The sequence below is a fragment of the Salmo salar genome, chromosome ssa02 (genome assembly GCF_905237065.1).
Source record: "Salmo salar chromosome ssa02, Ssal_v3.1, whole genome shotgun sequence".
In the NCBI taxonomy this organism is placed as follows: Eukaryota; Metazoa; Chordata; class Actinopteri; order Salmoniformes; family Salmonidae; genus Salmo; species Salmo salar.
Window position 1 is genome coordinate 27,676,377 of NC_059443.1, and position 13,154 is coordinate 27,689,530.

Genomic DNA, 13,154 nt, shown 5'->3' on the forward strand with positions numbered 1-13,154 from the left:
AGCGATACTACGACAGGTCAGCTAGACCACTGCCACCACTGATCGACGGAGAGTCAGTTAGAATCCAGGAGCATGGCCTCTGGAAACCAGCAGTCGTCATCCAGCCAGCTGACACTGAACGTTCATATCACGTCCGCACAGCAGAAGGAGCAGTGTACCGCCGCAATCGTCGTCACTTACTGAACACAAAAGAACAACACACTGATGAGATGAACTGTTCCCCTGAAAGAGAACGTGATGGACTAAACACACACACAGCACAACATACACCACACTTACCTGCAACACCACAAGAGCTGTTGACTGACACAGAAGCATGCTCAACATCATATCGCACAAGGTCAGGAAGAGAGGTCAAGCCCAGAGCTGTCCTCGACCTGTGAAATGTCAAAGGGTGTAGGCGGATCGCTGCCCTAAAAGCGTTCCAGACTGTAAACTTGTTATTGAAAGTTCACTTGACATGCTTTGGTATTGTATTTGTTTCAAATGTTAAGATGTCATTTCTACAGTGAAAGCTGAGTTGCTGAGAATCCCTTGTTTGAAAAGTTGGATCATTGTTTCAGAGTCTATGTTGATTCAGTTGGTGTATTATGCAATATAAATGGTTACCTACCTTGAGTTCAAACTACAGAGCATGTATCCAAAAGAAAAGCTTAGAATATGTAAAACATTTGTATTTTGTTTAAAAGAAGGGGGATGTAATATTCATATGTGAATACATACTGAATTATAATTGGATGCATTTTACCGCCGTATCATACTGTGCGGTGATTGGTTAAGACCACCCAGACGGTTAGGTCATGGGCAGTTGATCGTGGTTGGAGATAGGCTAACATGTAGTTGTAGCTAGTTAATAAAGAGTTATGTTAAGAAACATCCTGTAGTTCTGCGTTTTATTATTTTGTACAAAGTGTACAAAACAAAACAGCCGCCTCTTTCAATCTCCTTTCTTTTATCCATCTATTACAGTCCTACTCTCTCTCTTTCTCTCTAACCATCCTGTACTAGGGGTGTGAATGTTTAAACCAAATTGGCATCGTTAACCGAAAAACTATGTTGATTATTATAGCTTTTTCTTATTTCCTCCCGTAAAATGTAAATCACAGTGCAGTTATCACAACTAGCACTAACAGGTCCCGATCATCATCATAAAGGGGACATACCTAACGTAACAATGCTGTAACGTTAGTAGGAGATATGCATCTTTCAAATGATTTGCCACGGATATAAAGCACTCTGAACTTCATCGTCGTTAACAGTTGGGAAAAATGACAGGGAAGTGACAGCAGCGAAGTCCTGTATGGCAATACTTTGAGAAGTTAAATGAGAAGGTGATGAAACGCAAACTTTGCGAGGTGGAATTGAGCTACAGTGGCAGTACAGGTGCAATGCTGAACAGTCTGAAAGGGATGCACCTTGACACCCAAACCGTTGCTGGCAGCAGCAGCGCAGGCCCCAAACAACAGGCATTAGACAGGCTCTTCAGTCTTCACACGAAAGAAGTGCGATAAGGGACGTAGTGAGAAAATCACAGCCAGTTGATCTGCAGCCATTTTCAATGGTAGAGTATGTCGGCTTCAATGCACTAATGGCATATCTAGAACTAGAGTACAAGATGCCATATCGAACAACCGTGATGGCCCAGATGGAGAAATTGTACAATGATTGCTCTGCAAGTACAAAACGCAAGCTCTCAAAGTCAAACACCTCATACGTGGCATTAACCGTGGCATTAGCAATATCAAATCAAAGTTTATTGGTCGCGTACACAGATTTGCAGAAGTTATCGCAGGTGCAGCAAAATACATTGTTGGACATCTACTGTATGAACATACTGTCTTACATCATCACTTCAACGAAACACCACATTGATGAGAAGTGGGACAAGGTAGGGATGGGCGGTATACTATATTTTACTATGCACGGACCGGTTTGGATTTTTTACTTTACCTTCTATAACGGTATTTCAGTGTTTGGTTTGTTAAATGTGATGGGAAACTCTGGCGCGTGTCATGTCAGTTTTGATAGTTTTCTACTTGAGACATTTTTCTCCCTCCTGATGCATGCCGCTTCCCGCACCAAGCCCTGACCCCTGTCACTCAAGGAGAGAGCAGTTGCTTGACCACGTGAGTCACGAGCACTTTCTTGCTATTCACTCTGCTGTCTGCATGGTCAGATAGATGTAACAAGATATTGGTGAAAACGATGCTGCTTTTCAGAAGCATTCTATAATTACGCTATTAGTTTCTTTTCTTAGCAAGTTGTGACAAAAATAAATCGTGTTAACTGCTAATGCTAATTGCTAACGTTAGTTAGCTTGCTAAATTTACTAGGAGTCAGAGCAAACGCTATACAGCCAGGTACCAGTAGTAATGTTACATTTGATGCCAGCGCTCCAAGGCATGCATTGAAATCGCTAAGCAGTGTACTTGGAAGTAATTTACTGGAATTAGCTTTGTTTCCCCATCACTAGGTACCAGTGCTGGTGTAGGCCTAGATAAGCATGTTGTTTGTGCAACGGTATCTTCTAAATCAGAGAGGAATAGGTGAAGCATGAATGTTAGCTAGCTACATTAGGTAAAACAGCTGTGACACACTCTTTTCACGCCACTTCAATACAGCTACGACTGGATGTGATTTTCTTTGTAGGTTAGGAGAGTGTTTTCGCTAACCTTAACTCTTTTCCTAACCTTAACGTCAGTCTCCTAACCTGCTGCATGAATTATCCTAACTTGCTGCGTAAATTCTCCTAACCTGCTGTGAAAAAGTCACTTCTGGTCGTAGATGTATCGAAGTGGCGTGAAAACTGTGTTTCTCGTAAGCAAACATGTAATGTAACATCTAATTAAAGTCCCCTGGAAACACTGACCAACACTTTGTTTCCTACCCTGTCAATAATTCCTCCCTGGCAGGCTTATTCAATTGTTGTCATATCAAACAACAATGTATTCAAGGTGCTGCCCACTATATTCCAACTATAATCATTCTATTCCAGCAGTTCACCAATTAACTAGGTCTATATATTTTTTGCCCATATCATGCAGCCTTGCATGGCACAGTGTGGCAATTATAACGGAAATGCAGAAATGTATGAAAATGCCAATTTTTGTTTGAAGTTGGATCGAACAGTATAAAACAATCAGAATGGAGAAAGACCCATTGAATCAGTTATAATTTGTGTTGCCACCCTAGGTTCATGAACTATTCATAAAGCATATTTAGAATTTGTATTATTCATAAACATACCATCAAAAATGTGATATGATATTTTGGGCATATCGCCCAGCCCTGAAATGAAGTCCCATGTACTGACCACTGAGAACATGAAGGCACACAGCAGAGAACCTAAAAATGGCATGAACTACCATCGTTGCTGAGTGGGTGCAGCAGAAAGGTGAGGGCTGTCTGGTAGCCACAGGGGAGAACAACTGCCCCCTCACGTTGAGGATTTCAAGTTAAAGGCCGACCGTGATACTGCTGGCATTGTTTCCAGAAAACAGTATCCCCCATTATAGTGAATGGGGAAATGGCGATCTTTCTGGTCAATATTCATCATTAAAAGAAAAAACACTGAACACGACCATGGTACCAATAATTGCTTCGATTTCACCAGATGTATGTCCTTGCACCAATTACTTTAAAATTGCACACAGACGAGTTAGAAGGATAAATTAGTTGCTAATGGCAGCCTGCAGTACCTCGGTCGGCCTTCAACTTGAGATACTTAATGAGAGGAGGCAGTACTGAGCTAGCCTGCAACGTCAACTGCTCATGCAATGTTTTCAAAAACTCCTCCATGAAGTAAGATGGTGACTTGCTGAAAATACACTTCCTGATCTTCAAATGTGCCACTGAGCATTCTCATAGGAAACAATGGGGTGAAGTCATCGATGGCTTCATCTATATTTTTTACAGTCTATGGGTTGCCATGACTGCGTTAGTTTGAACTGCATTGCCCCTTGGCGGTCATACGCAGCACCATATCTGCATTGTGAATAGTTTAGTTTTAAGATTTTTTTTCTTCTTCTTATCATGTAAACAATAAACCAAATTGCAGTTTTTGTTGTGACATTTGTCACAACGCTATCCTGTACCCTAGTTAGGTCTGGCACAATTACCTTTACCCTTTAACCGATGAAGACCCCCTTAAAAAATATATGTACCATTTTTATTACATTTTTTGTTGTGGTGTTGAACGAACAGCTGACAGAAGACAGGACAGCCGACATTTGTGTGGTTGAGTCCATTTCTGGTGTAACATGGACTAATAACAACGTGTTGAAACTTTGTTGCTCCTTGCTGAAACAAGCAAGGTGTTGTTGCAAAAGAGGCTTCGGTTGCCTAGGCAATGACCCCCCCCCTCCACTACACAGCATGTGCAGTCAGGAGCGGCGATGAGAAGGAAAAAATGTGTGTCAAAAAAATGTGTTTTTTCTTATTATTGTTTGCTATTCGAACGGTTGTTACTGTGATCATGGTCATTTTGGCTGGCCAATTATCGTCATCCAGAATTCCATGACCATCACAGACCTAGTCCATTATCAGCTGTAATTATATTATTGAGTGCTTTCAGAGCTTATTTCTCCATCTGTGTTCCAGCCTGCCAGAGGACTTGACACCATTAGTGTCCAGTGTTTATCCCTGGCTTATTAATGTTGGAGGGAAATATTGACTGTGTCAACCAGAGGAAAAAAACACTGTGCCCATTTCCACTAAACCCTCAATATCGGTCTATCTCTATCCCCCTCTGTCTGTCTCTCTCTTACTCTGTCTCTCTTTCCTTCTCTATCTCTCTGTAAATGGGGTGATGCATTTGATTTCTATACATTTCTGGTAAACTACTCACTAGGAGGCTCTCTTTTTCAGGTCTAGCCCAAGAAGTAGATGGAAGCGTTGCTGGTAAGGAGAACATTTTCTGGTCTGATGTCTTTTCTTTCATAAGCTAAAGCTGACTAGGTCCCCTGTGGCTCAGTTGGTAGAGCATGGTGTTTGCAACGTCAGGGTTGTGGGTTCGATTCCCACGGGGGACCAGTACGGAAAAAAATATATATAATGTTTGAAATGTATGCATTCACTACTGTAAGTCGCTCTGGATAAGAGCGTCTGCTAAATGACTAAAATATAAATATAAAAAAAATATAAATATAAAATATATATATAAATATAACTGTTAACGTTTACCAACTCCCTCCCTCGATCTCTCCCTTCCCATCTTTCTCCTTCTCTCCTCTCCCTCCCTCTCTTCCCCCCTCTCTCTCGCTCTCTCTCACTATGCTGGTACAGTCCACACAGCGTGTGCTGTGGGGAAGATTCAGGTCAGCATGCGTAAAGCGGCCAAAGGAAAGTGGGAGGAGCTTGGTGAACCACTGGAATTCCATGATTCTCTTTTCAGGAAGAAAGATCGAGGTATGAATAGGGGCTCTTTTCCAATATGTCTTTCCTTGATTCCTCACAGCCTCACTCCTCACCTTCTCAAAACGCTTTGGAGGAGAATGTAAGGGGGGAGGGACCTTGGACTTTCACCTCCAATGCATTTTGATGAGGCAAGGAGAGAGGAAGTCAGGAATCAAGAAAAGATGAAAGAAAGAGCCAGAATGACATTTCAGACACATCCAAAGAGATGTTTATCCATTTGTCTTATCTTCTGAATTGATTTTATTACATTCCCCTATTAACCAAAATCACATGTTAGTTATTCACTCTCTCTCTCTGTAGCGATCTTCTACAGAGAGTGTATGTTAGTTTCTAAGACAGCGGTCACACACGACACCTGGGTGTTCCGGTTACAACTCCCTCTAGGGACGCTCATGCACGTGCCGGTTGGGAAACACATCTACCTCAAGTCCCTCATCCAAGGTAAGGCCTAGCCTATAGATCCATGCTAATGCTAACGCTACATCTCGACAAGCGCTAATCCCAAAGCAGCCCATGCGGTCCATTGCTCGTGCTTATGCTATGCTACATAAAAAAATTGTATTTAACCTTTATTTATAAAGGTTTTTCTCATTGAGATAAAATCAATTTTTCAAGAGAGACCTGGTCCAACAGCAGCAGCAACGTTTCAGACAAAACAACATTGAACGAAACTATAGACACATATACAGTACAACTATTACGTAAAAATACACAAATGTCGTAACTGAAAACCAGCTGTTCTAAAGACAATTACACGCTTCTATGATATTTACATCGACCAAGTGTTTAAACTCCACCAACGTGACTATATCATCACATGTTTAAATGTTCAGGAGAGAATTCCAGGACCACAGAGCTGAGTAACTAAAACTATTCTTACCATGACCTGTTTTAATTCTTGGTACTGTTAAAAGCAATTGAGAATGTGACCGTAACTGATCTGATTAAAAAAGAACAGAGATAAAGTGGCATTTTACCCAATATCCTTATAAATCAGTGTATACCCGTGTTTAAGCCTACGCAAGGTCAATGACGACCAGCCAACGGCGCTGTAGAGATCACAATGACGTGTTAAATGTTTTTGATTGTTAATGAACCTGAGGGCCGCATGCTATACTGAATCAATTGCTCTCAGGGTAGTGGTTGAGGCCTGCATATATATATATATATATATATATATATATATCGATCTATCGATCGTACCAGCTCCTTCCTGGCCTCCAGAGAAAAACAAGCCTTATGAAATGTGTAGACAGTTGACTAACACTATATCTGGGCTACCGCTAATCCCATAGCATCACATGTAATTCATTGCTAATGCTATATGTGTAGACAGTGAGGTGATGAAGCCCTACACGCCAGTCGAGGAAACAGTGGTACCAGCTACACTGGACTCCACACAGGGGACTGCAGCCACTGACATCTTCCTCATGATCAAAGTCTACCCAGATGGAGTGTTGACTCCACACCTAAACAACCTCAACATCGGTAAGTCTGAGGCCCCCAGTAAACCTCACTGTTACAGCTAAGTGGGTTGTTCAAATGTTATTTATCAAATACACCAAATACAACTGGTGTAGACGTTACATTGAAATTCCGAACCATTTCCAAAGATGCAGAGTTGAATTATTATATATATAGTTTTAAATAGTAACGATCAAAAGAGGAATCAAATAAAATACACAAGAATGGAGCTATATACAGGGAGTACCACATCAATGTGGAGCTATATACAGGGAGTACCACATCAATGTGTAGAGGTATATACAGGGAGTACCACATCAATGTGGAGGTATATACAGGGAGTACCACATCAATGTGGAGCTATATACAGGGAGTACCACATCAATGTGGAGCTATATACAGGGAGTACCACATCAATGTGGAGCTATATACAGGGAGTACCACATCAATGTGTAGAGGTATATACAGGGAGTACCACATCAATGTGGAGCTATATACAGGGAGTACCAGATCAATGTGTAGAGGTATATACAGGGAGTACCACATCAATGTGGAGGTATATACAGGGAGTACCACATCAATGTGGAGCTATATACAGGGAGTACCACATTAATGTGGAGCTATATACAGGGAGTACCACATCATTGTGTAGAGCTATATACAGGGAGTACCAGATCAATGTGTAGAGGTATATACAGGGAGTACCACATCAATGTGGAGCTATATACAGGGAGTACCACATCAATGTGGAGCTATATACAGGGAGTACCACATCATTGTGTGGAGGTATATACAGGGAGTACCACATCATTGTGTAGAGGTGTGTATATATAAGGAGTACCAGATCATTGTGTAGAGGTATATACAGGGAGTACCAGATCATTGTGTAGAGGTGTATATATAAGGAGTACCAGATCATTGTGTAGAGGTGTATATACAAGGAGTACCAGATCATTGTGTAGAGGTGTATATATAAGGAGTACCAGATCATTGTGTAGAGGTATATACAGGGAGTACCAGATCATTGTGTAGAGGTATATACAAGGAAAACCGGATCAATGTGGAGCTATTTACAGGGAGTACCAGATCAATGTGGAGCTATATACAGGGAGTACCAGATCAATGAGCAGAGGTATATACTGGGAGTACCAGATCAATGTGCAGAGGTATATACCGGGAGTACCAGATCAATGTGCAGAGGTATATACCGGGAGTACCAGATCAATGTGTAGAGGTATATACCGGGAGTACCAGATCAATGTGGAGCTATATACAGGGAGTACCAGATCAATGTGGAGCTATATACAGGGAGTACCAGATCATTGTGTAGAGGTATATACAGGGAGTACCAGATCATTGTGTAGAGGTGTATATATAAGGAGTACCAGATCATTGTGTAGAGGTGTATATACAAGGAGTACCAGATCATTGTGTAGAGGTATATACAAGGAAAACCGGATCAATGTGGAGCTATTTACAGGGAGTACCAGATCAATGTGGAGCTATATACAGGGAGTACCAGATCAATGAGCAGAGGTATATACCGGGAGTACCAGATCAATGTGCAGAGGTATATACCGGGAGTACCAGATCAATGTGCAGAGGTATATACCGGGAGTACCAGATCAATGTGGAGCTATATACAGGGAGTACCAGATCAATGTGGAGCTATATACAGGGAGAACCAGATCATTGTGTAGAGGTATATACAGGGAGTACCAGATCATTGTGTAGAGGTGTATATATAAGGAGTACCAGATCATTGTGTAGAGGTGTATATACAAGGAGTACCAGATCATTGTGTAGAGGTGTATATATAAGGAGTACCAGATCATTGTGTAGAGGTATATACAGGGAGTACCAGATCATTGTGTAGAGGTGTATATATAAGGAGTACCAGATCATTGTGTAGAGGTGTATATACAAGGAGTACCAGATCATTGTGTAGAGGTGTATATATAAGGAGTACCAGATCATTGTGTAGAGGTATATACAAGGAATACCGGATCAATGTGGAGCTATTTACAGGGAGTACCAGATCAATGTGGAGCTATATACAGGGAGTACCAGATCAATGAGCAGAGGTATATACAGGGAGTACCAGATCAATGTGCAGAGGTATATACCGGGAGTACCAGATCAATGTGTAGAGGTATATACCGGGAGTACCAGATCAATGTGTAGAGGTATATACCGGGAGTACCAGATCAATGTGGAGCTATATACAGGGAGTACCAGATCAATGTGGAGCTATATACAGGGAGTACCAGATTAATGTGTAGAGGTATATACAGGGAGTACCAGATCAATGTGGAGCTATATACAGGGAGTACCAGATCAATGTGGAGCTATATACAAGGAGTACCAGATCAATGTGGAGCTATGTACAGGGAGTACCAGATCAATGTGGAGCTATATACAGGGAGTACCACATCATTGTGTAGAGGTATATACAGGGAGTACCAGATCATTGTGTAGAGGTATATACAAGGAGTACCACATCAATGTGGAGCTATGTACAGGGAGTACCAGATCAATGTGGAGCTATGTACAGGGAGTACCAGATCAATGTGCAGAGGTACGAGCTACTTGAGGTTGAGATATACTTGAAGGCAAGGTAAAGTGACTAGGCATTCGGATAGATAATAATAAGAGTAAAGTAAAGAAATATAAGGTTGTTAGTGAGTAGGTTGTGTGCGTTTTGTGTGTGCGTTTTGTGTGTGCGTGCGTTTGTTTCTGTGTGTGTAAATGTATGTGTGTGTTCATGTGCTGTGTTCATATGTAAGTTCATATATAGAGGTGAAGCGTATTCGTTTTATAACGGGCTCCTACTTTAACCTTGCTGTGTGTAGACGTAGGCTGTACACAAAATCAATTGACAAACTTGTTTTTTTTTCATTGCTTGCGTGTGAGATGTAGAGCAGCATACGTCAATCTGTAGGTGGTTTAGCCACGCTGTGGAATACTAATGTCTCAGATAAGTGAGCAAGGTAGGCAACAACAACAACATGAAGAAAAAAAATAGCACATCAGAAACCAGATGGAAGGTTATTTTTCTTCCAACCAGGATTGATTAGATGACCTTTTGTTTACCATAAACTCAATTACATGTTTTGCTGCTGCGTATACAAGTAGACTAGGTGACAGAAGTTCTTGACTCCTGTGTGTCGATTAAAATAAAAAACCCTTTAACAACATTTAGTCTTTAAAATGCAGTAAACAAGCATTGATTGTGATTATGATAGGTTACTGCATTTACCTGACCATTAGTAATAACATGATTATGAAGTTAACATTCACAGGGATGACTATACTCTTACCATTGTGATTAGGGATATAGTTATGATTAATAGTAGCACTTTGCAATTCTAGTCTCATTTATGTATTTTGAGTATTAAATGTCAGATGTTACAAGTAGTTAGGCTGGCACAATTATCAATTATAATCATGTAACCAACAATTATGGACAATTGTCAACTTTTATATTCAAGTAGATAATAGCATTTTTACATGAAGTGGGTACGTTTGGTCGTCATTTTACGAGCAGAACGGCACGGTCGGGAGGAGAAGCTTCATTTCCAAAAGATCCAAGCAGTCCAAACCATTAGTTTTTGAGATAGGGGTGTCACCAATGCTGTTGTATTTAGTAGGTAAGTCGTAGCTCATTTTCAAAGATGCATTACAAGTTCAAAAAAAAATTCAACAAAAAAGACAATTATGACAATAACTGTGGTCATTTGCATGACAATTAATTGTTACCTAAAATCCTATAATCGTCACAGCCCTAGTTAGACCCTATCTTTTCTCCTCATCTCTCTCTCTCACCCTGTATCATTTTGTCACCTCCCTTTCTCTTTTCTCTCCTCTCTCTCTGCCTCTCTCGCTCTCCTCTCTTATTCATACATCAGCAGAAGCAGGCACTATTCAGATAAATCAGTTATAGGGGGAGATTGCTCAGCCCCCAAACAGGATTGATGGTGTAATTTAGTTTCTATTTAAAAACTCATAAACAGGTTGTTTTATCGCATCTATCCTCCCGACCCCTTCTCAGAGTCCAGCCTTCTACATAGTCAGGGTGCCAGAATATAACCCATCTTTCCTTTCCACCTCCAATGAATCAGATTTCCTGGCCTTTGTCTTGTGTCTTGTCCTCTTAACAGTGGAATCAATACATATCTAAATCCATGACCACCTTCTTCCTGGAAAAGTAATTGTCCTACCAGTCCATCTGCACAGAAGTGGACAGGAAATATAGAGGCTTCTTTCTTTATCTTTCTGTGTAAACTATGCTCACTGTCAGGGCTTCAGGCAATGTAATTGTCCTCATCTGGCCCCCATTACCTGAAAATATGCTAGTGTTGAGTGATGTGTGTGGTTGCCTGGCGATGCAGGCCCAGCTGCAACATTGGGACAGATGGAGGATGTTTATTTCCCAGTCAGTCAGTTAAAGAAGAAAAACATTCTCCATTACAACGAAGACTAGCTGTACAGTTGTCACGAGAATTTTCAATCCCAATGATAATAACTAACAATCAATAAGCTTTGACCAATCCCCGAGGTTTATAAGACCCTGGGTTTAATAATAATTAGGCAAAGTCTCAGCTTATGCGAAAGGTCCGTAAAGTTTATTCACGAGAACGTTCTAAAGTCAAAATGCAAAGAACATGTCATTTTTTTTAACTCACTCCCTCCCTACTTACGCACATACCTACACACAAACAGTAGATAGCCTACGCACATACATACACACGAACAGTAGGTGGGATGTATACTTCCCCATAGTTCTCACCACTGTTTATCACTACCAAGGTGGCAGTTCCATTCCCCCGAGATTAGAGGGATCTTGATGGGACTCCCTTTCCTGCCGTAAGTTTCTCAGAGTTCTAGCCAGGTCAGGTCATATACAGTTGAATTGTTCTTGGTATTTTCTTAGTCTCACACACATTTCTACTTGTCTCGACCAAACCTTATTAGACTGAAGTTTATCATTCTAATTCATTATACATGTTACAGAATCTAATAGTTACGTTTGTCTAATTATTCATTATATATGTTACATAATGTCATAATTACGTTTCAGGGTGGAAATGTTTAGTCATTACCTTTAAACATATACATTCCCTTATCAATCCACTCCATGACTAAATAATACACACTGATACATCAATCGCCATATGGAATCATAAATGTTATACAAAAGCAAACAAAACCAATACATGTATTTACGTCAGATACTCCTCACTGACTGTTCTAGACCTATATCCAATTATAACTCTTCTTTTTAGGATTTTCATTATAATCTTCATTAAATGAACAGTCTGTCTAAACATTGAAGATAGTCTCATCCAAGACGGGCTCCTCGTGGTTAAAAGAAACAGAGCCATCTACTAGGCCTGGAGGCATGAAGGTGTCATCCTACTGGTCGGAGCTTGGAACCGGTCCATACCTCATCATTTGTTGCGTACTCGATCTCTCTAGAGTCCTGGTGATTAAACCTCTCACACATGGGATCAAACAGCATCCACACAACACCAACACACTCATACAGGTGAAAGCAGCCCACAATACGGTAATTACAAAATTTGTCAATTTTCCAAACATACTATCGAACCACCCAGTCAGTGAGGTATCCACCCCAGAGTTCTCCGCTAACTCATTAGCCAATGTGGTTAAAACAGACAGGGCCTTGGTCACTGATCCATCTAGAGCTGTGTTATTCGGATATAAACGGACAGCAATGAACCACTATCATTCTACATACCCTGTCCTTTTCTGCCAATAACATATCGAGAGCCAGCCTATTTTGCCAGGTCGTGAGGGAGGTGGTGGATAATTGGTCAGAGAACCCCTTTAATGCATCCCCGGTTTCATTCATGAATCTCTGTTGATTATAATAGATGTCATTAATCCAATCCACATTTTTATTTATTGTCAACCACCAAAAGAACGTAGTGGTAAAGCCTTCACCTATTTGATTCATAGCTTTGTATTCATCTGGAACTTCCCGGGGGATGCCAATATCATCCATCTAGGCAAAGCTACTCCCATCCTGGTCAAAACTCCTCCTGTGCCTACTTTAGCCTCCTATAACTGGCCTCTGATGACTAACTCTAACTGGTTGGACCAATAACACCGGGGCGCAAGTTCCTAACCACCCTTTTGGTGGTGTCTATCGTATACGTCCTTTGCTGGTACAAGCCATACATCAGTTATAGGTGCTGTGAGGTTAAGAATTTTCTCCTGTCACATTAACAATTGCCTTACAGCCATTAAAA

General features: G+C 40.9%; 1 protein-coding gene across 3 annotated transcripts in view; it reads left to right on the top strand.

Annotated features, from left to right (window-relative positions):
* Positions 1 to 13,154, top strand: part of LOC106579451 (cytochrome b5 reductase 4) — a 37,942-nt gene that overhangs the window by 11,625 nt on the left and 13,163 nt on the right. For all 3 annotated transcript variants that reach the window (XM_014159365.2, XM_014159375.2, XM_014159384.2), the window contains 4 exons: positions 4,867 to 4,899; positions 5,284 to 5,406; positions 5,716 to 5,856; positions 6,748 to 6,903. In XM_014159365.2, the coding sequence (XP_014014840.1) occupies positions 4,867 to 4,899; positions 5,284 to 5,406; positions 5,716 to 5,856; positions 6,748 to 6,903 (453 nt within the window). The remainder of the gene's footprint in view (positions 1 to 4,866; positions 4,900 to 5,283; positions 5,407 to 5,715; positions 5,857 to 6,747; positions 6,904 to 13,154) is intronic.